This window comes from Narcine bancroftii, chromosome 9 (assembly GCF_036971445.1).
Source record: "Narcine bancroftii isolate sNarBan1 chromosome 9, sNarBan1.hap1, whole genome shotgun sequence".
NCBI classification, from domain to species: Eukaryota; Metazoa; Chordata; class Chondrichthyes; order Torpediniformes; family Narcinidae; genus Narcine; species Narcine bancroftii.
In genome coordinates this window covers 108,712,257-108,733,558 of record NC_091477.1, presented here as the reverse complement: position 1 = coordinate 108,733,558, position 21,302 = coordinate 108,712,257, and the positions used below count along the sequence as shown (strand labels likewise).

General features: G+C 39.2%; 2 protein-coding genes across 6 annotated transcripts in view; one reads left to right on the top strand and one right to left on the bottom strand.

Moving 5' to 3' along the window:
- Window positions 1-13,548, bottom strand: part of LOC138742613 (apolipoprotein D-like) — a 49,759-nt gene extending 36,211 nt beyond the window's left edge. For 3 of the 5 annotated variants that reach the window (XM_069897266.1, XM_069897262.1, XM_069897264.1), the window contains exons 1-2: window positions 13,222-13,548; window positions 1,471-1,570 (exon numbers count right to left, since the gene is read on the bottom strand). The gene's annotated coding sequence lies outside the window, so the exon portion shown is untranslated. The remainder of the gene's footprint in view (window positions 1-1,470; window positions 1,571-13,221) is intronic. The other 2 variants (XM_069897263.1, XM_069897265.1) reach the window with 1 other exon arrangement.
- LOC138742612 (leucine-rich alpha-2-glycoprotein-like) lies at window positions 12,503-18,253 on the top strand. The gene is made up of 2 exons (XM_069897261.1): window positions 12,503-12,649; window positions 17,153-18,253. The coding sequence occupies exon 2, from the start codon at window positions 17,158-17,160 to the stop codon at window positions 18,172-18,174; it is 1,017 nt and encodes a 338-aa protein (XP_069753362.1). The 5' UTR covers window positions 12,503-12,649; window positions 17,153-17,157; the 3' UTR covers window positions 18,175-18,253.
- The last annotated feature ends 3,049 nt before the right edge of the window (window positions 18,254-21,302 follow it).

Genomic DNA, 21,302 nt, shown 5'->3' with positions numbered 1-21,302 from the left:
AATGGCTATTCCAAAGTGGTCAACAGCTTTGTGGGGAAGGGTTCACCTCAATATTGTTAATTTTTTAAAAGCATCATTCAGACAAATTAAGCTAAAATATAATTCTTGTTTGCAAGAAACTAAACATTTCTGCTTTATAGGAATTATATATTCAGTAATTAAATAGAAAAATAAGCCCTAAACTATACTAGTAAGTTTATACTTTAAAGGGACACAAATTAAAAAGGACATCACAATCTAGAGATTTAAGTAATACTGTTGATCCAGTGAAAATAAATGTTTTAGTGGGAGAGTCAAGTCGTTGTAACAATCATAAAGGTAAGAAATTGTGCTTCAAAAATAAAGAGTCTGTATAGGTCAAAGTATCCAACTTCCAGTGACTTGAAAGCAGTCAGACATATTTGAATACCAGTTCGTGCAATAAATAATTGTACAATGTCATTGGTTCCCACAAAAATATGGAAGATGCATAAATCGCTCATCATTCTCTGGAAACCAGCTTCCTGCAGCATTACAAACAAGTAAACATTAGTGCAGAGACAGACTTGGCGCATAAAATAATAATAACAACCTTGAACATAAGATACCTATAAATATTGAGACAATTTGGAGCACAAACGAAAAGGAGATCCAGGGAAGATTACCCTGAGATAGATACAATGTTAGCTGAAGTGGTCCATTGATATAGTTGTCTAGTGAGTGTTTTATACAAAAAGGAGATCTGTAACTTGATAGTTCTAAGTTAAATGCAATGTCAACTTTACTTTTACTGAAATTACTATCAACAGTCCAGAAGTCACAATAAATCTCTTCTTTGTAAAAGACCAAAATATGCACCCTGCTTGTAGTCAAACCTTTATTCCCTGAGTGGTGCTGATCCCCATTCCATCATGTTCGACTGGAACTTACAGCCCAAAAGCTCCCCATTTCCTTTAGTCCTTCTATGGTCTTATCCTCCACCTTTCCCAATCTATCATTCTCACCAACATCATTGACTGACTGAAATGAAACACAGTAATTAAAGCTCAAGATCACTGCAATAAAATCTCTCGGTCCATCTTTCATGGTTACTTCTCTTTGGATGAGAATGTTGACAAGGGAATGTTGTTTTTTTTTGCAGTCATCCAACAGTTGTACATTTACAAGTGAGATTGATGCAAATGGGTCAAGAATAGAACCTACAGATTTTCACCACCCTAGTCGTATAATGGAGAAATCAGTGATCACACCCTTCCTGACATATCGACTGAGATCAGAAGAGGGACCAAATTAATTGTTTGTGCCTCAGCTACTCAATAGTTGATGCAAAAAAGCAGAGTTAATGATTTTTCTCTTTATGGCATGACATTAAATGCCTGTTATAATATATTCTGGTATAATTAATCATCCTAATTACCCTGCACTTAAGTGATTAGAAACAAGCACATGCTCACAGTTGCAAGGGTAATGAATAATAAATAGGTTACTTACCAAGAAAATCTTGTAGACAGTATTCGCCAGCTCACTAAGAAACAGCAACTGCTCACTGTTGAGAACAGCAGCAAGAAACAACACACAAATGAGCTTTGATCTGAATTTTCAAATGAAGAAAAATACATAATTAAACATAGATTACATGTTGTAAAATACGAAAAATCTGCTGACACCATAAATGAAGTAAAAGCACAAAGCTGGAGAAACTCAGCAGGTCAAGCAGTGTCCTTTATATAGCAAAAGTAAAAATAGATCATCAATGTTTTGGGCTTAAGTCCTTCAAGGTGTGGAAAAATGTCGGCAGGCGTCCAAACAAAAGTGTGTGGGGGAGAGGGGGAAATGGCTAGGAGAAGGGGGGGAAGGGAGAAAGGAGAACTGTAAAGGAAAAGGGAATGGGAGATGGGGAAGAGGTGAGCAGGTAGGCAGAAAATGGGAAGGTCAATGTTAATGCTATCTCACAGGAGAATGCCCCAGACAGAAAATCAAGTGTTGTTCCTTCAACTTGCAGGTGGTTCAGTGGGACTGTACAGAAAACCATGGACAGACATGTGTGTGTGGGAGTGTGACACAGAACTGAAAAATGGTTGGCTACTGGGAGGTCTCTATCATTGGTGCGGATGGAGCAAAGGTGCTCAGCAAAGCAATCTCTCAATCTGCACCCAGTCTCTCCGACGTTGAGAAGCCCACAAAGGGAGAACCGGATAAAGTGAGTCAGATACACAAGTGGTGTTGCTTCACTTGAAAGGCCTTTTTTGGGGCCCCAGACCGTGGTGAGGGAGGAGGTGTGAGTGGAAGAGTGACACCTCCTGCAGCCACAAGGGAAGGTGCCAGGAGTGATAGGTGGGGAGGGATGAGTGCACGAGGAAGTTATGGAGAGAGCCAGAAAATCTGGACTGGGCATGTGATTTTTCATTGAAGAGATGGAGGCCATGTGATCCACCTATCACCTCCTGCCTTTTGGACTATCCTTCACCCTACTCAATTGTTCGGACACTGCCGACATTTTTCAATACCTTGATGAAGGGCTCAAGTCCAAAACGTCGGTTATGTATTTTTACCTTTGCTATATAAAGGACACTGCTTGATCTGCTGAGTTTCTCCAGCCTTGTGTGTTTTTATATAAATCACATATTGTTCAGATTTAACTTCATATTTAAAAACAGACCAGAGGATTTATTCATTTTTTTTTCACCTCTACAGTATTAAATTCCTGCTAATGAGCAAATCATTACCAGAAATAGTTTCCTATCAATCACTGGAGTCCAAGGGAATAGATTCTTGACAATTTCCCATTCTCGCCTTTCAATCCTTGATGTCATTAACACATGTAAATTGACAAGTCCCGCTCCCTCAGTCTGCCACTCCATTGATCCATTCTCTCCACCCATCATCCCTGTGCCATTAGACTGACTAATCTTTGGGATTTGGTTGAACCACAAATTTCTTCACCCATCAATGGAAAGCCTAAAACCTTCGTATTTGCCCACACACTATTTCCCAACTCTCATGTAAAAATAGTTAAAATTTCCCAATTATTTAATTTCTATTCCAGGTTATTATTTCAGCTCCACTGTGAGTTTTCATAATCTTGAGATTCCATTGAACCAAAGATAATGTTCTGAACATTCTTTCTCTGTCACAATCCTCACCAATTTCCCAATCCATAATATCAGCTACTTCAGCCTTTGCTAATGAAGCCATTAACAAGACCGTCATTCTCTCCAGAATCAACGTATGCACTCCAAGTCAGTTTTGCATCCAGTGATTCTCCATTTTTCAGATGCTAGATTTTTAGATTTAGATTTCACACTTATTGTCAAAGCATATACGTGACATCACATGCAACCCAAGATTCTTTTTCCAGCAGGCAAGGCAAATAGCGCCTTTGGAAGACTACACAAAAGAGTCTGGAAAAACAACCAACTGAAAGACCTCACAAAGATTAGCGTATACACAGCCGTTGTCATACCCACACTCCTGTTCGGCTCCGAATCATGGGTCCTCTACCGGCATCCCCTACGGCTCCTAGAACGCTTCCACCAGCGTTGTCTCCGCTCCATCCTCAACATTCATTGGAGCGACTTCATCCCTAACGTCGAAGTACTCGAGATGGCAGAGGCCGACAGCATCGAGTCCACGCTGCTGAAGATCCAGCTGCGCTGGGTGGGTCACGTCTCCAGAATGGAGGACCATCGCCTTCTGTTAGGTCTGCTTTGTTCATGAATTTTTTATATACCTTAGGATACGTACTTAGTAAATTATCATACCATGACATTGTCCAATGAATAAACTATTGCTATCCTTCTCTGTTAGTCTGCTGCACATCATTCTTGTTAGTGCAAAGCTTATCTTGAGTGTACAAGGTCACATCTGCATTCTGTTACTCCTTAGTACTGGGTGACTCCTTCTCCGGTCCCATCTCATGATGTTTTTACCTTACACCTTCCCAAGATCGTGTTATATGGCGAGCTCTCCACTGGCCACCGTGGCAGAGGTGCACCCAAGAAGAGGTACAAGGACTGCCTAAAGAAATCTCTTGGTGCCTGCCACATTGACCACCGCCAGTGGGCTGATAACGCCTCAAACCGTGCATCTTGGCGCCTCACAGTTCGGCGGGCAGCAACCTCCTTTGAAGAAGACCGCAGAGCCCACCTCACTGACAAAAGACAAAGGAGAAAAAACCCAACACCCAACCCCAACCAACCAATTTTCCATTGCAACCGCTGCAACCGTGTCTGCCTGTCCCGCATCGGACTTGTCAGCCACAATCGAGCCTGCAGCTGACGCGGACTTTTACCCCCTCCATAAATCTTCGTCCGCGAAGCCAAGCCAAAGAAGAAAGAAAGAAAAAGACTGTACTCAACATACCCCTGTAAACAATTAAAGAAATGTAAATAGACTGTACAGTACAGAGAAAGAGAAAAAAAAAATCAATGGATTTTACAAGTAAGAGTCCTTAAATGAGTCTCTGATTGAGTTTGTGGTTGAGGAGTCTGATGGTAGAGGGGTAGCAGCTGTTCCTGAACCTGGTGGTGCGAGTCTTGTGGCACCGACACCTCTAAGAGAAATAATTACAAAGGAAGCATAAAAGTTTATGCAGCATCATTGAGATCTGCCAAAAGAGACTTAAAAATCCTGGAATTATTCCATCAAATAGAAACATGGAAGTTAATTATGTTTTCTTGCACCTGATTAACAGAAGCTGTTCTTTCAAAAAAGCCTTATGTATTGAAATTCCCAGAGAAAATTTGTTCCCCTTCTCATTCCCATATTTTGTTTTAAAATGTTTGGTTATTTAATTGGCAATCAGTTTTTTGAACTGAAGCATGATAGCACAGGTAATAGCATTCTGTATATCAACATATAATGGCTTAAGTGCTCCATCAATTAATAAAAGATTTCACATAGAGAGTAACTGAAAATGTGTCCCTTTGAATTGTTTATTTTCTTTGTTCCCAATGTTACAGATGCCTGCTTTTTAATTGGCTTGAGAAAACATAAAATCCCCTTTTATCAAATCTGCTCCACAAACCTTCAAGATATTAAACATAAACTGACTCTTTTACGTTAAAAACGTAACATTAATCAAAGTTCACCAGAATTCAGGTTTAATGATTAACGTGCAAAGATTACTCCACAGCCTGCAGTTCATTGTGCCTGATTTAACTGGTCATGCACAAGCTCTGTCGATTCCAGATACATAACTTGGGGCAAGACAGAAAGATATCTGATTTTAACTTGCAGAGGACAATAAAATAAAATAAATTACTGAATTCACGGAAACATGTACTCAAGATTAATATAATACAATACAGATTAAGCAAAGAAGATCTCCATTTGATCTAATTGGGAAACAACAGGTTAATGATTTCTAGATGATAAATTACAAAGGTATTAAAAGCCACCAAATATAATGGTGTTCAACAAAATAATCAATCCTAAAACTTGGTTACAAATTTCAGCAAGTCTCAGTGTGCTTCATATGCAATGACTTAATAGTTAAATATTCAGGTTTTAGTTCTCTGAACAGATGGTGCCTTACCTCCTGAGGACTTCCAGCATTTTCAATTGACATCTTACAAACCAAAAATAAAACATGCTGAAACCATTTCTTTTAAATAGACCAAGACAAATAGATTGATTGACCCTCATTTCCACATCATAATTTTTTACAAATTACTACTCAATAATGCAGCTTGCTTGGCTAATGTAAAATTAGGGACCCAAATAATCTCTACAAGGGATTAAAACAATAACCTGAAACTAAAATGTGAAATTTTGGAGTTATAACTCCAATGCTGATAGAAGTAGTTTGTCATGCATTTCTGAATTTGTTCATTTCTGAATGCTATGTCATGAACTTCTTTGAGGGAATTATTATTATTGTAAAACTGAATGTAAATTTTAATATCCAACATCATATTTATTTTTGTCTCATCATTTTTCCAAACAAGATATCTTTAAACAGAAGCTACATTCAGAGGCTAACTTGTCTTTTGGTATCTTGCAAGGCATATTGCCACCATGGTCCTGCACATCCCAATAAAACACTTGAAATGTTTGTGGTGCAACGAGATAGTCCCTGTGAAATCTACAACCATCACTTTCATTGCACAACAAATATGCTGATAGAAGCATTTTCCTGGTTTCCTGCTGGATCACATAGCCAATGAAGAACATGTTTCACATCGCAATTTGTGGTCATGAAAATCGTGTTATATTCTCCAAAAATCAGAGAGATTAAATTAAATACTGTTTTTCATACAAGGTAGAAGATTTGCATTTATGATTCTCTCAAAAAATAGCGGCACTGCTTGAGCAGTGGCAAATTGACTACCACCCGGGCCCTAGGCTGAGCTTTAGTAAGGCTCCCCCATCTCACCCCTGACCTTGCCCCCCTCCCACCCCACTCCATGAACCCTACCCTTTGTTGTATAGAATAAAGTGAAATTGTTCTATTTATTGCAGAGGTTTGGTATGACACCAGAAACCCTGGCAAATTTCTGCAGATGTGTGGTGGAAAGCGTACTGACTGGCTGCATCATGGTCTGGTATGGGAATACCAATACTTCTGACATAGCCCAGGACATCACAGGCAAAACCCTCCCCACTATTGAGAACATTTATAGGGAACGCTGCTGTCAGAGAGCAGCAGCAATCATCCACACCATCCAACACAGACTCTGTTCTCACGGCTGCTATCAGGAAAGAGGTAGAGGTGCCGTAAGACTCGCATCACAAGGTTCAAGAATAGCTGCTACCCCTCTATCATCAGACTCAACAACAAACTCAATCAGGGACTCATTTAAGGACCCAAACCATTGGACTTAATTGATCATTGTATTGCACAGTCAGCTTGTTTACATTTCTTTATTTGTTTACATGTGTATGTTAAGTACAGGATTTTTTTGCACTAACAATATGTGGTAATTCTGCCTCACCCATAGGAGAAAGAATCTCAGGGCTGTACATATGTGGTGTCACATATTTTTGACAATAATCTTTAATTTGAACTTTGAGACTACATGGACCTAACTTGGTCCATTCTGTTGGTGCAGGTTAAAAAGGACAGCCAGTCTGTGTATATATTTCAGTTTTCACTTTCTGAAGACTGTGACTGGCAGCTTTCAGAAAATCTGCTAACTTCTCTTTGATATTTGCACGAGCTCATAAATTTGGGGAACAATAAAAAAGATACTATGTGCAGTAAACCCCTCCCCCCCCCCCCCCCCCCATCTGGCACTTATGGAGATTGGTAGATGCCAGATAAGTGTATTTGCCGGTTGCTTGAGATTGCACGTTGCGTGATTGGCGAACTGACTGCTAGGATTTGCCAATTTTAAACTTTCGGATTTTTTACCTATTTATTTTCCACAATTTTTTTGCCAGTTGCAATAATCCCAGATAACGGGGACTTTACTGTACATACACGGGCTTTCTTTGCCACTCAACTAAGCACCTGATGGATAGGAAGAATTGCTCAGTGATGAGTGACCTGTAAAAATATTTTCACCAAAGGATAATAACTCCTACAGAGGAAAATAACAGGTTATTGATAAGAGGAAGAATATATAGTTTGTATAGACATTGAAAAAGTTGGACAATGACAACTAAATTTCATCAATATACAGGTAATTAAAAACTGTAGTTTATTTTACACCAGAAATTATCCAGTTAAATTTTCCAATAATTTATCTGAATTATCATTTGACATTTGTTTGGCTTTACGCTTACTATTTTGAAAGGTGCCATTAGTTAAACCTTTCCATCTTTGGAAGTAGATCCCAATTCTACGTTTACTGCTAAAATCTTTCCATTGTTAATGAGTTACAACAGCTCTATGTGAAATGAGTTGTGCAATCACATTCTAATTCTTTTTAAGAAATGTGAACACCAAGACTTGCCTAATTTGGCTTTAGTTGACACCAATTTCTCAGACAGTGTTGCCATAGGCTGTTCTCCAAATATGCAAAGACCAAAGGACTTCCAGCACTTTGATGGCCTTGGAACCTATAAAGATCTTCCTATCTATAGACTGTAGACAAAAGATTCTTCAACATGTCCATCTTTGTTCCCTCACTGTCAGGTTCCGTTGGGACTCTGGCTTGAAGGAGCTAGATCTCCATTGGGGAGAGTGTTTAGGCAAGGTGAAAATGAAACTGGGATTGTGGAAATTACGATCCCTCTTGGAGAAAAAAGCATCTGGTATCAAGTAGAGACCTGATGACTCAATGACAGTGGCACTTGACCTCTACCATTATGAAATGCTTCAAATATATGGTGATGGAAAGTATCAAAGCACAGCTCCCAGAGATGCTTGACCCATTTCAATTCACCTATAGAAGAAACCACTCCACAAATGATGCTATAGCCTTGTCCCTTCATTCTGACCTGATGCCTCATACGCTGTTCACAATCTTCCACTCAGTGTATAATACAACCATACTCCAGAGGCTAGTGGAGAAGCTGTCCTCACTGAGACTCATCACCCCTCTCTGAAACTGGATTCTGGACTTCCTAACAGAAAGACCAGTCTGTCCGGGTCAACAGCAGAACATCGAACACCGTCACGCTGAGCACTGGCACACCTCACGGCCGTGTGCTCAGCCTGCTCCACTTCACACTGATGACTCACGACTGTAACCCTGATCCAGATCCAACAGAGGCATCGTTTGCAGATGGCACGACAGTCGTCGGCCTCATGAGCAACAACAATGGGTCGCACTACAGAGAAGAGCTGGACAATCTCATGTAATGGTGCGAGAATAACAACCTGAGTCTCAATGTGGTTAAGACAAAAGAGATGATTGTGGATTTCAGAAGCAATAGAGATGAGTGGAGAAATTTGGGAGCATCAAGTTGCTTGGAGTCCACTTAGGTAGTGACCTATCCTGGACACACATCACCTCACATGTCAGGAAAGCGCATCAGCAACTACACTTCCTGAGAAGACAGAGCCAGGCAAGGCCCATCAGCCACCGTCCTGGCTGGCTGCATCACATTGTGGTACAGTTGCTGTAGAGCATTGGATCAGAGGTCAATCCACAGGACCATATGAGTGGCAGAGATGATCACTGGGGTATCCTTCCTCCATTCCCCCCCCCCCCCCACCCATCAACATGATCTACCGAGATCGTTGTCTGGAGAGGGCTCACAAAATCTTTAAAGGCCCCTAGCCTCCAACACACATCCAGCTACTCCCATCGGGAAGGAGATGCAGATGTACCAGAGCCAGAACAATCAGGCTGAAAAACAGTTTCTTCCCACAGGCAGTGAGATTGCTGAATAACAGTTGAACTGCTTATACAATCCCTCTGAGAATCTATTATTTTACTATATATCTTTGGCTTGGCTTCGCGGACGAAGATTTATGGAGGGGGTAAAAGTCCACGTCAGCTGCAGGCTCGATTGTGGCTGACAAGTCCGATGCGGGACAGGCAGACATGGTTGCAGTGGTTGCAGGGGAAAATTGGTTGGTTGGGGTTGGGTGTTGGGTTTTTCCTCCTTTGTCTTTTGTATAAACTGCTTGTAAATATGTGAGCTGTGTTTTACATGTGTTTGCAAGTTTTTGCACCAAGGTTGAAAAACGCCACTCATCCAGTTGTACTTTACAATTGCATGATAATAATAAACAAGAGCTCGATCTCTTTTGAGTAGAGTGTTTTGGCAAGGTGAAGATGAAACTGGGATTGTGGAATTGATGGTCCCTCTTGGAGAAATAAAAACTCTGCTATCAGGTATGAGATGCTCTTGGTGTTGCCCGTACCTGCTTCTACATTTCAGCAGTTGTGCCTTCCATTTTATCTGAAAGTCAAACTGGATTGCTTCCATAGAGACATGATATATAAATCTTCACAGAAAGGCTCTGTCATCTGATGTGGCTGTACCAAGAAGCCATGTCTTGACTCTAATTACACAAACACCAGGTCCAACAAGGGGACAAAATGGCACAATGAGCTGAATACTTTTCCATTCTGCTCTTGGTGGCACGAGTGGGGCCTCAGTAGGGAAGTGTCAGCGATCGGTGGTGGATAGTATATTTTTTTGGGTGAGAATTAAACATTATTTTAATGCTTAAAAAGCCTTATCTTGTTGTTTGCTTTTGTTGGTTACAAGTGATTTTCTGTTGCTACTGGGATTTTTTTTTAAAAAAAGGACCAGTTCTCCAAAAAAAATGTTTATCCAAAATAGGCCAAGTCCCAACCATTTTGGATAAACAGAATTGTACTGTAATAGCTTTTATTAAACTATTAATAACATAACATTTCTTACTTATCTCTAAACTTAATTCTATCTTAAACCCCACTAGGCACAAATATATACATTGTGTGTGAGTGCGTGTTTAAATCACAGACTTTTACAGTTTAGGCATAATTCTGAAAAGCCAATTTTAAATTTCAGCATCAAACATCCTATGTTGAACTTGAAGATTTTTAAAATTTCAGAAATAATTATGAAGCATTTTGAAACATCATGTCTTCAGACCTCTAAAACACAACTTTCTTTGCAGATCCATTTTCAGAGCAATGTTCCTTCATACGAGTGATTTCACGCACTCCCTCTTATCTTGCCTAAGAATTATGGAGTCTGTTTTCCATGATGACTTCTTTCTTAATCAAAGTGACCTTTCCTTCATGGACACGAGGCTGCCCTCTTTTCTTAAGAGGGAATCAGAGTGGCTATTTCTTTGAAAATACCATTTTTGGGCACTGCAGGCAATGCGTTCATGTCATCAGTAACTGGAGCAGGTAGCCGCTTCCACCATCCGTAGCCCTGCACCGTTTGTTTATTTATACCCACCCCCCGCCACCTTCTTCCTCCTACCCAGGGAAGATGATGCATCCTGATGCTGCTCTCCACATCCCCACATTAAACAAAAAAAAAATGAACGCCATCTCCAGGGTGACCTTCCTGTGATGCCAGCAATGTCACACTGTGTCAATAGGATCAACATTTGAGGGGATTTCTGGTTTTCAATTACTGCCAGATGTTGTTGGGAATGGTTCAATGACAAGTTCGTCCTTTACGTTAACCTCACTATCAAAAGCAGTGCATTTCTCAAAGTATTATCATTTTGTCATCAGGTCAACACTACTGCTTGGATTCAGATGATTGGACTACACACAAAACTGCAGCATTCTGGTGTTATGACTAAACATAACATTTTAAAGTGTAATTTATCAAAATTCAAATGTTTTGTCTTCCTAACAAATGGGAAATTACCATTTATTTCCAAAATTTTATTGCCCCCTGCTATTCCTCTTGCATCCTATATAGAAGTTCACAAATATGGATTAAAAAAGTCTTCCATATTTATTCACTCAAGATGAACATTTGTCCTCTCACATCACTCAATTGGTTTTTAAATGCTTTATATGTATTGGCCTTTGATATTTACAGTGTAAATCCAATCTCTCTCCCAGCCCCTCCCCTAGTTTCTTTCCTTCAACTTGTCATCTTCTTGTTAACTGCCTTCATCTGCAGCAGTGCTTTGATAATGAGGGGCTTACTTGAATTGTCATGTCTTCAGCAAGCTATATTCATGAAGCTTTTTCCAATAGGCATGGTGTTGCCCTCGATTCCTATATTTCATTCTTTCTCTTAGTCAACATGGAGAAATTGGGATGAAGGGTCTGCTTTCATACTGCACAACTCTGTGACCTAAAAAGGTGGTTGCACTAATAGTAGTATGAACACCTGGTTGCATTTGGCAAATAGCTAAAAGTAATAAAGTTCTAACAAAATTCTACGGCAAGAAATTTTTTTTTGCTGGAAGCCGAGGCATTCCATGCACATGTGCAAGGCCTCTGTATGAATGTACAGAGGTACAAAAGGTGTAGAATTACCACTTTTAACTATATTGTAGAACATCCCACTCTGCAACAATTTTCCCTTACTTCAGTTAGTTACTGGAACACAACAGAGGAGTCCTACCGCGGACCTCCACCGCCTAAAATGACAGAAGACGAAATGAACTGACCCAGTATGTAAAAGTGGAGGACACAAATTTCTTGTTTATTTTCATTGTGTGATGACATTGTTTAATGTATCATATATGTTGAACATTGAGTGAGTGGGGAGGGGGGGGGGGGGTGAAGGAGGGAGGGAAGGGAGAGGGGAAAAAGGGGAGAAAATGACACTGTGTATATTCAAGAGGGAAATGTTTGTGTGTATTTTGGTCAGTATGGTTCATAGTGTGAAAAATTAAAAAAATTAAAAAGTTAGTTATTAAAATCTTTCTTCTTCATTCTCCAGCTTTCCCCTCAAACAAAATAGTTACATGTTACTAAAGCAAACATGCTCAGTGAAATTTACACTTTCAATAGATCAGTTTAGTTAACTAAATTAGGTATTTCTGGGTTTCTATAATTTTTACAGCATTTTATTCAATGAGTTCTACTTGTACAAAACTTTGCAAGAGTACTACATGTTCTGAACAAATTAATTATCAGCTAACATTGCATAAAAGTTGCAAAGACCTAAGCAATGTTTCCCTTCCTGTGATTGTGTAACTGCTCTTTAAATATGACCAGCCCCAGTATTTTAACCTCACTTTCCTAGACGGGAACAGTAAACCTGTTTGTTTGGACAGGGAGAAACTATTGAATAATTTAAAATAATCTTCCACATCAACTGCTTTCACAAAGCAAAGTTAACTTGGATTCTATACAATAAGGTAAGAACATTCCAATGGAATCAAATGATCTAATTTTTTCCCGTTTCCTTCTTTATCTTGGGTTCTGAGTTAAATTCTTACTATCAATACAAGGTTTATCCAGAAGTCTGTAAGCATTGTGGGTACATTGGGCTCACTGTCAGCAGACAAAGGTTATTTTCCAACACAATCAAGAGGGTGTAGAAAGATGAAAGATGTTTTATATTAACTGGTTATAATCAATAATGCTTGCTGAAATGCATACAAATTCAGGGAGGGAAAAAGACAGCTTAAATCAGTCAGTAACAAATTTATTCTTGCATTGGTCATGACCAGGTCTTCTAGGCACAGAGTAAAATGTTATTAAATGATACTGTGTTGGATCATGCTTTATTATGAATGAACTAGTTTCAAACTTAAACTAGAAGAGCCCTGATCTCTGCCATCCTGCAGGTGTATATTTAAGCCATTAAACAACATTTAAAGTAAAGTAACTCTATTTCCAAACATGATAAAGCAACCAAATTCACAAAAATGCTGAGTTAGAGTTAAAAGTTTCATTGCACAGAAATGGGCCCTTCATCCCAACTTACCCATGCCTGCATTTGACCCGTATCCCTCTAAATCTTTTCCATCTGTGGTCCTGTCTGACTGTATTACACCCGTTGCTATTGGTCACACCACTGGCAGCTCCTTGTACATACCTACTACCCTCTGTGTGACTAAGGTGCCCCTGAGATCCCTCTTAAATATATCTGCTCTCACCTTGTATCTATGCCCTCCAGTTTTTAGATTCCCTCACCTTGAGAAAAATACTAGGACCTTTTCTATGCCCTTTATTACTGAATATAACTCTAAGATACAGCTCCAATGCTATGGGGAGCAAAGTCCCAGGGTACTCATCTTCTTCTTATAAGCCAGTAACATTTTTTTTTGCATACTTTCTAGTATTATGAGCCCAGAGGACCCCAAAACCCAGCAGCCACAGAAATTCACTAAGACAAATGGTTACTTAAAAGTTTATTTTAATCATCTTTAAACATGAAAACAGGATCAAACTTTAATTTATTACTATTTACTTAACCCCCTTCAAATTCTAAGCGCACGCATATGTAATGTGTATACAAGTTCAGAAAAGTTCTTTGATTCACAGTCCAATCTCACTTCTCATCCCTCCAAGTTCACTGGTTCCAGACAATTCTTATACTGTGCACAGAATTTAACATTTATGAATTTCACCAGGCTTTGGAGCTTGAAAGGCAAATGGTTGCCGCTCAGGAAGGTTCTTGTCAGTTTTCAGAGAGAGATTTGTTGTTTGCTGGACATCCACAACTGATTCCTTCTGATCAGCCACTTCAGTGTCTTGCCAAAGAAATTTGCCCCATCAGGGTTTTCCAGATGATAACCTCTTTCTTTCAGGTCACCACAGAGTTCCTTTTTGTTTCTTTTATTCCAAGTGAAACATTATAAAGCCAGCCATCTCCTCTTGTATGGGCCACAAGGGCTTTGACCAGGCTGAACTAGGAATTCACCACCCATCTTCAAAATGGGGGTTTTCCACAAGTTTGCCAGCTTGTCCTGTTCCAGTCCCAGCTGCTGCTGCTGAACTGTAGAACTGAATTCTCTCTCTCTCTGAGAAAACCACATGACCCTCTTAGAACAGCCAACTGCACTCAGACAGACAACAGCTCCGGACCTAATCTTCCAAGTTTGTTCATCTGTTGCTTTCCAAAACAATAATCCATTACTCCCCAGCATGTCCAATTAACACCGACTTGTGAAGTCCTTATCGGCATTCTTCAAAGTTTTTGCAAAGGCACTCAGACCCTGGACTGTCTGGGCTTGAGCAGAGCTCTGGCATTTTAAATGAGATCTGTTCTGAAGTGTTTGATGTGAACTACACTAAAAAAACCTGCCACATTTTTCTCCTTTAAACCATATCTATACATAATATAAAATATAACAATCTGTCACACGGGTTTGATGAGATCTTTCACACAGATGAGCAACCAAAACTGCATACAATGCTACAAGCATTATCGAATTCCATGGAGGAGCTCGGTCTATCATGGTTTTCTGGAGAGAATAATAGGTTTGATTAAGAAAATAAAAGTTATAATCAAGAGATCCTCAAATCTTTTTGTACCTTCATCCAGGTATATATCTGTCTACATAACCCTCCCACCACATTTTAACCTCTTAAATTCTCAAACCCAACTGATCATCTGCATTAGGTTTGAATCAAGGGAATTCAGAAAAAAAATTGGAGTCCAATTCTTTGGACTGGTTTTTTAAGATTGATATTTTTAAGGCAAAATGCCTTATATCTGAACTTAAAATATATGCTATAATTTATAAATTTTCTGAAGCTATTTACAACAAGAAATCTTTACTCAACAAGAACTAGGGACAAAGGTAGTCTTGCCCATTTCATATTTTGCTGACAACTTGGCATAGTTGAACCAGGCATTCTGATCTCGATGACTGATTCTCAGGATATATTCTTATCAAACAAACCTCATGCCTTGTTTGAATGGGACCTAAAAAAAAATGCAAGCTCTTATTGAGAGGATTTTTGTTAATCCCCCTTGTCAACAGAATATTTAGATAGAATGCACCCTTGGGTTCTGAATGAGGTAGCTGTAGAGATTGTGGAGCCATTGGCAATGATCTTCCAGAAATCAATGGATTCTGGTATGGATCCGGTGCACTGGAGAACCACGAATATTTAAGAAGGGAGTGAGGCAACAGAAAGGAAATTATAGTCTTATTAGCCTGACATTGGTGGTTGGAAAGCTGTTGGGAGTCAATTACTATTGTTAAGGTTGAGGTTATGGAATAAATGGAGGTGCATGAAAAGATAGGCCCAAGTCAACATGGTTCCTGAAAGGAAAATCATGCCTGACAAACCTATTGCAATTTTTTGAAGAGATCACAAGTAGGACAGACAGGGAATATGCAGTGAATGTTGTGTATTTGGACTTTCAAAGGGCCTTTGACAAGGTGCCACACATAAGGCTGAAAAACAAGAGCCCATGGAATTATAGGAAAGATGGGTAGATTATTGGCAGGAAACAGAGAGTAGGAATGAAGATATTTACTTTGGTTGGCTAACAGTTACCAGTGGTGTTTTGCAGGGGTCGGTGTTGGGGACACTTCTTTTCACTTTGTATATAAATAATTTGGATTATGGCTCTGTGGCTAAATTTGCAGCTGATACCCAAATAGGTGGTAGGGCAGGTGGTGTTAAGGATACCAAAGGCTGTAGAGAGACTCAGATAGATTAGGAGAATAGGCAAAGCGGTGGCAGAAGAAATACAGGTACACCTCAACTTACATCCATGTTCTGTTCTGGCTGACCGGTCATATTTCACAATGGACGTATGTCAGAAGTGCACTGTATCCGTGTTATCATTCATTAAATACAACAAGGCCACCGCTGGCAATCTCTCGCAAGAGGCATTAATTTCCATATATAGGCCTGACTTTTATCCGAGGACACGTAATTTTTATGTTTTTTTTCTTTATTTAAAAAAAATATTTGGCTGTATGTACAGATGGTTGTAAGTCACATAGGTGGTAAGTTGGGGAATACCTGAACAATGTTGGAAAGTGTATGATCACACACTTTGATAGAAGAAATAAATGGACAGTCCATTATTTAGATGGGAAGAAAATTCAAAATTTGAAGGTGCAAAGGAACTGGAAACCCTTGTGCAGGATACCTTAAAGGTCAACTTCCAGGATGAGTCGATGGTGAAGAAGGGGAATGCAATATTGGCATTCATTTCTACAGTAATAGCATATAAGAGCAGGGATGTCATGTTGAGACTCTATAAAGCTCTTGAGACCTCACTTGGAGTACCGTGTACAGTTTTGGGCACCTTATTTGAGAAAAGCCATGCTGGCATTGAAGAGGGTTCAGAGAAAATTTACTAGAATGATACCAAAAATGAAAGGGTTAGCACATGAGGAACGATTGTCAGCTCTTGGACTGTACTTGTTGGAGCACAGAGGATGAGGGGGGGACCTCCTAGAAGAATTTTGAATGCTGGACAAAGTAGATGTGGAAAGGATGTTTCCCATGATAGGGGATGCTAGGACAAGAGGGTAAAACTTCAGGATAAAAGGGAATCAACTTAAAACAGAGACGCGTCCAATATTCTTCAGACAGATGGTCGCAAGTCTGTGGAATTTGTTGCCACAGGCAGCTGTAGAAGTGAGACCGTTGGGTGTATTTAAGGCAGAGATTGACAGGTATTTGATTACTCAGGGTATCAAGGTTCACAGAGGAAAAGCTGGGGAGTGGGGCTGAGTGAGAGAATGCATCAGCTCATGATTAGAATGGTCTACTTGCACTCCTACATCTTGCGATATTTCATTTAAAAATATTTTGTGGAGTTGGGGGGGGGGGAGAGAATGAAGGGACTCAAGAAAAAAAATAACCCATTAAAAAATTCTTGTCATTTTGTACTTCACTCTAACTATAAATATGAATGTTTTTGTATTTCTCTCAAAATTCAGGTATAATGGATGCAATGAAAATTAGACTGATGCTGATCCTGAGCTATTTTTCCTCTTCATCTTCTGAGAATACTTGCCCAAATTATTGCACCTGCTACTTCTCCAGCAATATCTCATCCATTACTTGTGTTTCAGTTGAAACTCTTTTCAAAATACCAAACAACATTCCAACTCTGGTAACCACCATATCGTTTGAATTCACTAACATCAGTGCCCTAACCGACCAAGATTTTGATGGACTTTTCCAACTTCAAGAACTTCATCTTTCAAATAACTTGTTGAATAACATTTCTTCAGGAGTTCTAAAGGATCTTCATCAGCTGAAAATACTGGATTTAACCAACAACTTGCTGACAACATTGCCACCAAATTTATTCAGCACAGCTTTCAATCTAACCTCTCTGGTTTTACAGGGAAATAGATTGCATTCAGTCGATCCTTCTTGGTTTTTTCAGCTTCAGAATCTTAAATGGCTGGATTTATCAAACAATATGTTGACATCCTTAATTTCCAATTCATTTTACAATTTGACCAATCTACAAACACTTGATTTATCCAGTAATAAACTTGGATTTTTATCAGCCAATTTATTTAACAAAATGCCCAATCTGGAGGGGTTAAACCTGGGAGAAAATCATTTGACTATGTTTGCCCCTGGTACCTTTGACCATGTAATCAATTTAGAATATTTGTTTCTTAATAAAAATAAGATTAAGAAGATTCCAGAGGGATTGTTCAATAAATTACTACAATTAGATACTCTGGATCTTTCAGAGAACAAGTTAACATCATTGCCTCCAAGAATATTTGATAATCTCCTGCAAATTGGGGGAAAATGGCAACAGGGTTTAGATCTCTCACAGAATCCTTGGGTTTGTAATTGTGATCTTCAATATCTGTGGAACTGGCTGACTGTGAACTCCGAAAAAGTGTACTCTCTTAGCACAACGGTATGTGTTGAACCTGAATCACTCAGTGAGAAAGGAATTACAGCACTCTCCAAGGATGATCTTATGTGTTAAAATAATTACTTCTGACTACATTCAAATTGTACTTAATGTGAATTATGCAAAAGAAATAAAATTTAAATGTTCCCTTTTATCTAGCATCCAATTTTCTAATTCCTGATTATCCTGTGACAATTTGTCCAATTTGCAAATGAACTCTGCTACCCAAACACAACCACTATTGCAACCAACACCCACAAAGAAAGTATAAAGATGCACCAAATTCTTTCTTACTGCAGCCCAACAGATAAGCAAGATACTACAATAGTACAAATTACCACAATATGACAAGACAGAGAGATAATAAATATGAAAGAATAATAGTTGCCGTTAGTGCAAAAAGAAAAAAAATCATGGCATCTCAGTAGTGTGGACAGATCTTTTGGTGTTTCCAAAGTGGTTTGGGTTAAGATCATAGGGGGAGGATCAAGAGCCTGATAGCTATTGGATAAAAAGCACCTCCAGACGTGTTGGACTTCAGGCTTCTGCCTAAAGGTAGCAATGAGAAGAGGTTGTGATCAAGGTGATGAAAGTCCTTTATGATGCTGGCTCCTTTCTTGAGACACCCTCACACATAAATGTTTTCAATGAATGGGAGGTCAGTATTCCTGATGGATTTGGATGATTCCCCATTTTTTTGCAGCCTTGTGTGATCCTGGGAACTGAACTTACCACACCAGGCCACAACTCAACCAGTCAATCTACTTTCACCAATATACCTATGGGAGTTTGATGGAGTATTCAACAACATGCCAAATCGTCTCAAATCTCTTGGAAAATTGAAGTGCTGGTTTGCTTTCTTCCTGGTTGCCTCGATGTACTGGTGACAGGAGAGTAAAAACACAGAAATGCTGGAAGAACTCAGCAGGTCTCATAGAGTCCATAGTAGGTAAAGATAGATTGCTGATGTTTTGGGCCTGAGCCCATCTTTCAAGGTACGGAAAAAGCAGGCAGTGTCAAAATAAAGTGTTGGGGGTGAAATTCAGATCAACAGATGAAAGGTAATCATTTGATATGAAGAAGAGGCCAGGAGAGAGGAAAGGTGAGAAGTGCTTGGGGAAGGGGTGGGGTTTTAGTCTGTGAATGCAACCTGGGGTAAAGAGCTACAAGCGACATGGAGGGGAGGGGGGCTAACATAAACTGGAGGGTGTCCAGATGGAATATGAGGTGCTTCCAGAAGTCCTCTGATATGTGGACTTCCAGAAACTTAAATATGCTAACGTTTCCACTGCCATACTGTGCTTTTCACCCTTGCTCCAGCATCTCCTCCTCCCCCACCTTTTAAAGTCAGGTGTCTAGCTGTTTTTCCCAGATTCCTGATGAAGAGCCCAAGCTCAAATCATTGTCTATCTTTTACTTCCTATTGGATGCCACAGGAACTGCTGAGCTCCTCTAGCACCTTTAATATACATGTTGCACTTGACTCCAGCATCTGAAGATTCACTTGCTCAATACCTCAAGTCTGCACATTTATTTCCCCTGCTTTGTTCCAAAGCAATCTATAAATTTGCTGATGGCAAATGGTTGTCTGAATAGCAGGATACGATAAGTCAGGATATAGGATGGAGATTGTGGTTTTGACATCACATAACCAGATTCTCAATCTTGCTCTCAACATCAACAAGTCTGAAAAACTTACTTTGGACTTTAGAAAGGGGAGGCCTTAATTGACAGGATATATTGTCCTATCCCACATGCTCTAATTTTGTTTGATAACCTCCTTTGTGGCTCCTTATCAAAGGCCTCAAGAATATCTAAAATGTCTACTGTTTTGCCCTTAATTACTTTGCTTGTTGGAACCTAAGAAAATTCTTAACAAATTTGTGAAATTTGTAAATCCACATGGACTACACCCAACCCTATAATTATTTCAGAGCTGCAGTTACAGTAAAAGTCCTAAAACCCAGACTGCTCGTGGATTGGTTGGTCTGGATATTTGTATTTTCTGGATTCTCGGGCAGTACTTTTAAAATTAAAATTTGAGAATAAAGAAGAGATGAACTGGTAAATTTTGAAAGTTTATTAACAAAATATTTTCCTATAAAAATACAAAGTACAAAAAAAATCATTCATTTCCAATAGGAGTTAGTCTTCTGCTCCATTTGTTGTTTAAGGTAATAACCTCTCAATGACCTCTGAGTGAACACTTTGCAGAGAGGTCAAAAGCCTTGCAAAAAGGTCCAAAAGAGACAACCTAGCTCTGGTTGTTCTTCCAAGACAATAGTCCATTCATTTCATGACATCATTTTAATTAGCACCTACTTGTGAAATGCGCATAGCATTCTCCATAGTTTCTGTAAAGTCACGGAATATGAATTCTTCAGTATTTCAAATAAGGTGTGTGTGTGTGTGTGTGTGTGTGTGTGTGTGTGTATAACCTTCTCTAATTTTACCAATTTATCTCCCAAAAACATTCCCAAATATTCCATCAAACATTCCCAAATATTCCATCACCCTGTGCATCTGTGATGCTTACACCTGCATGCACACACAAAAGCCTGCTAAATTAAAAAAGTTTGAGAGTTTTCAAGGTCCAGATTCTATGGAAATGCATAACAATATCGTGGAAGTCAGAAATAGATTTGGGTATGGAAAGACAGCATGCATAACTTTATAGTTGTCTACTATTATAAAAGATTACTTATATTCTGTGAGATAAATATCATGCATTTTGGAAAATATGGCTCTCAGAGTTACAAATCTGGGTTTGCATGTTTAATAGACTCTCTGAAGACCTCACTTTTTGGAAACCTCTAATATAGACTTTAAGGATTAAATGTTTTATTCTCTTGGCTTCTTATGGTTTTTCTTTTTCTATTTTTCCCCCTTTGGGGGTTGGGGGAGGGGAGGTGGTGGGAAATTATTTATCACATAATTTTTTGAAATAATTTTTGAATTGATTGTAATGCAATTATTGCTGTGGTTTAAAATTTATAAATAAAATAATAAAAAAGGGTGGTCCGGATATACATTTATCCATCCACCCTCACCCTAACACAAATATACTTCATACTTGCATAACCTGCAGACAAAGTGAATCTCATGGGAATTTTGACCACTTGCATCCAGCAAGGCTAAGACAGCAAACTTAAACAAAAACAGGTGACTAACAATTTGCTTTTTTTTGTGGCATCTTGACATAA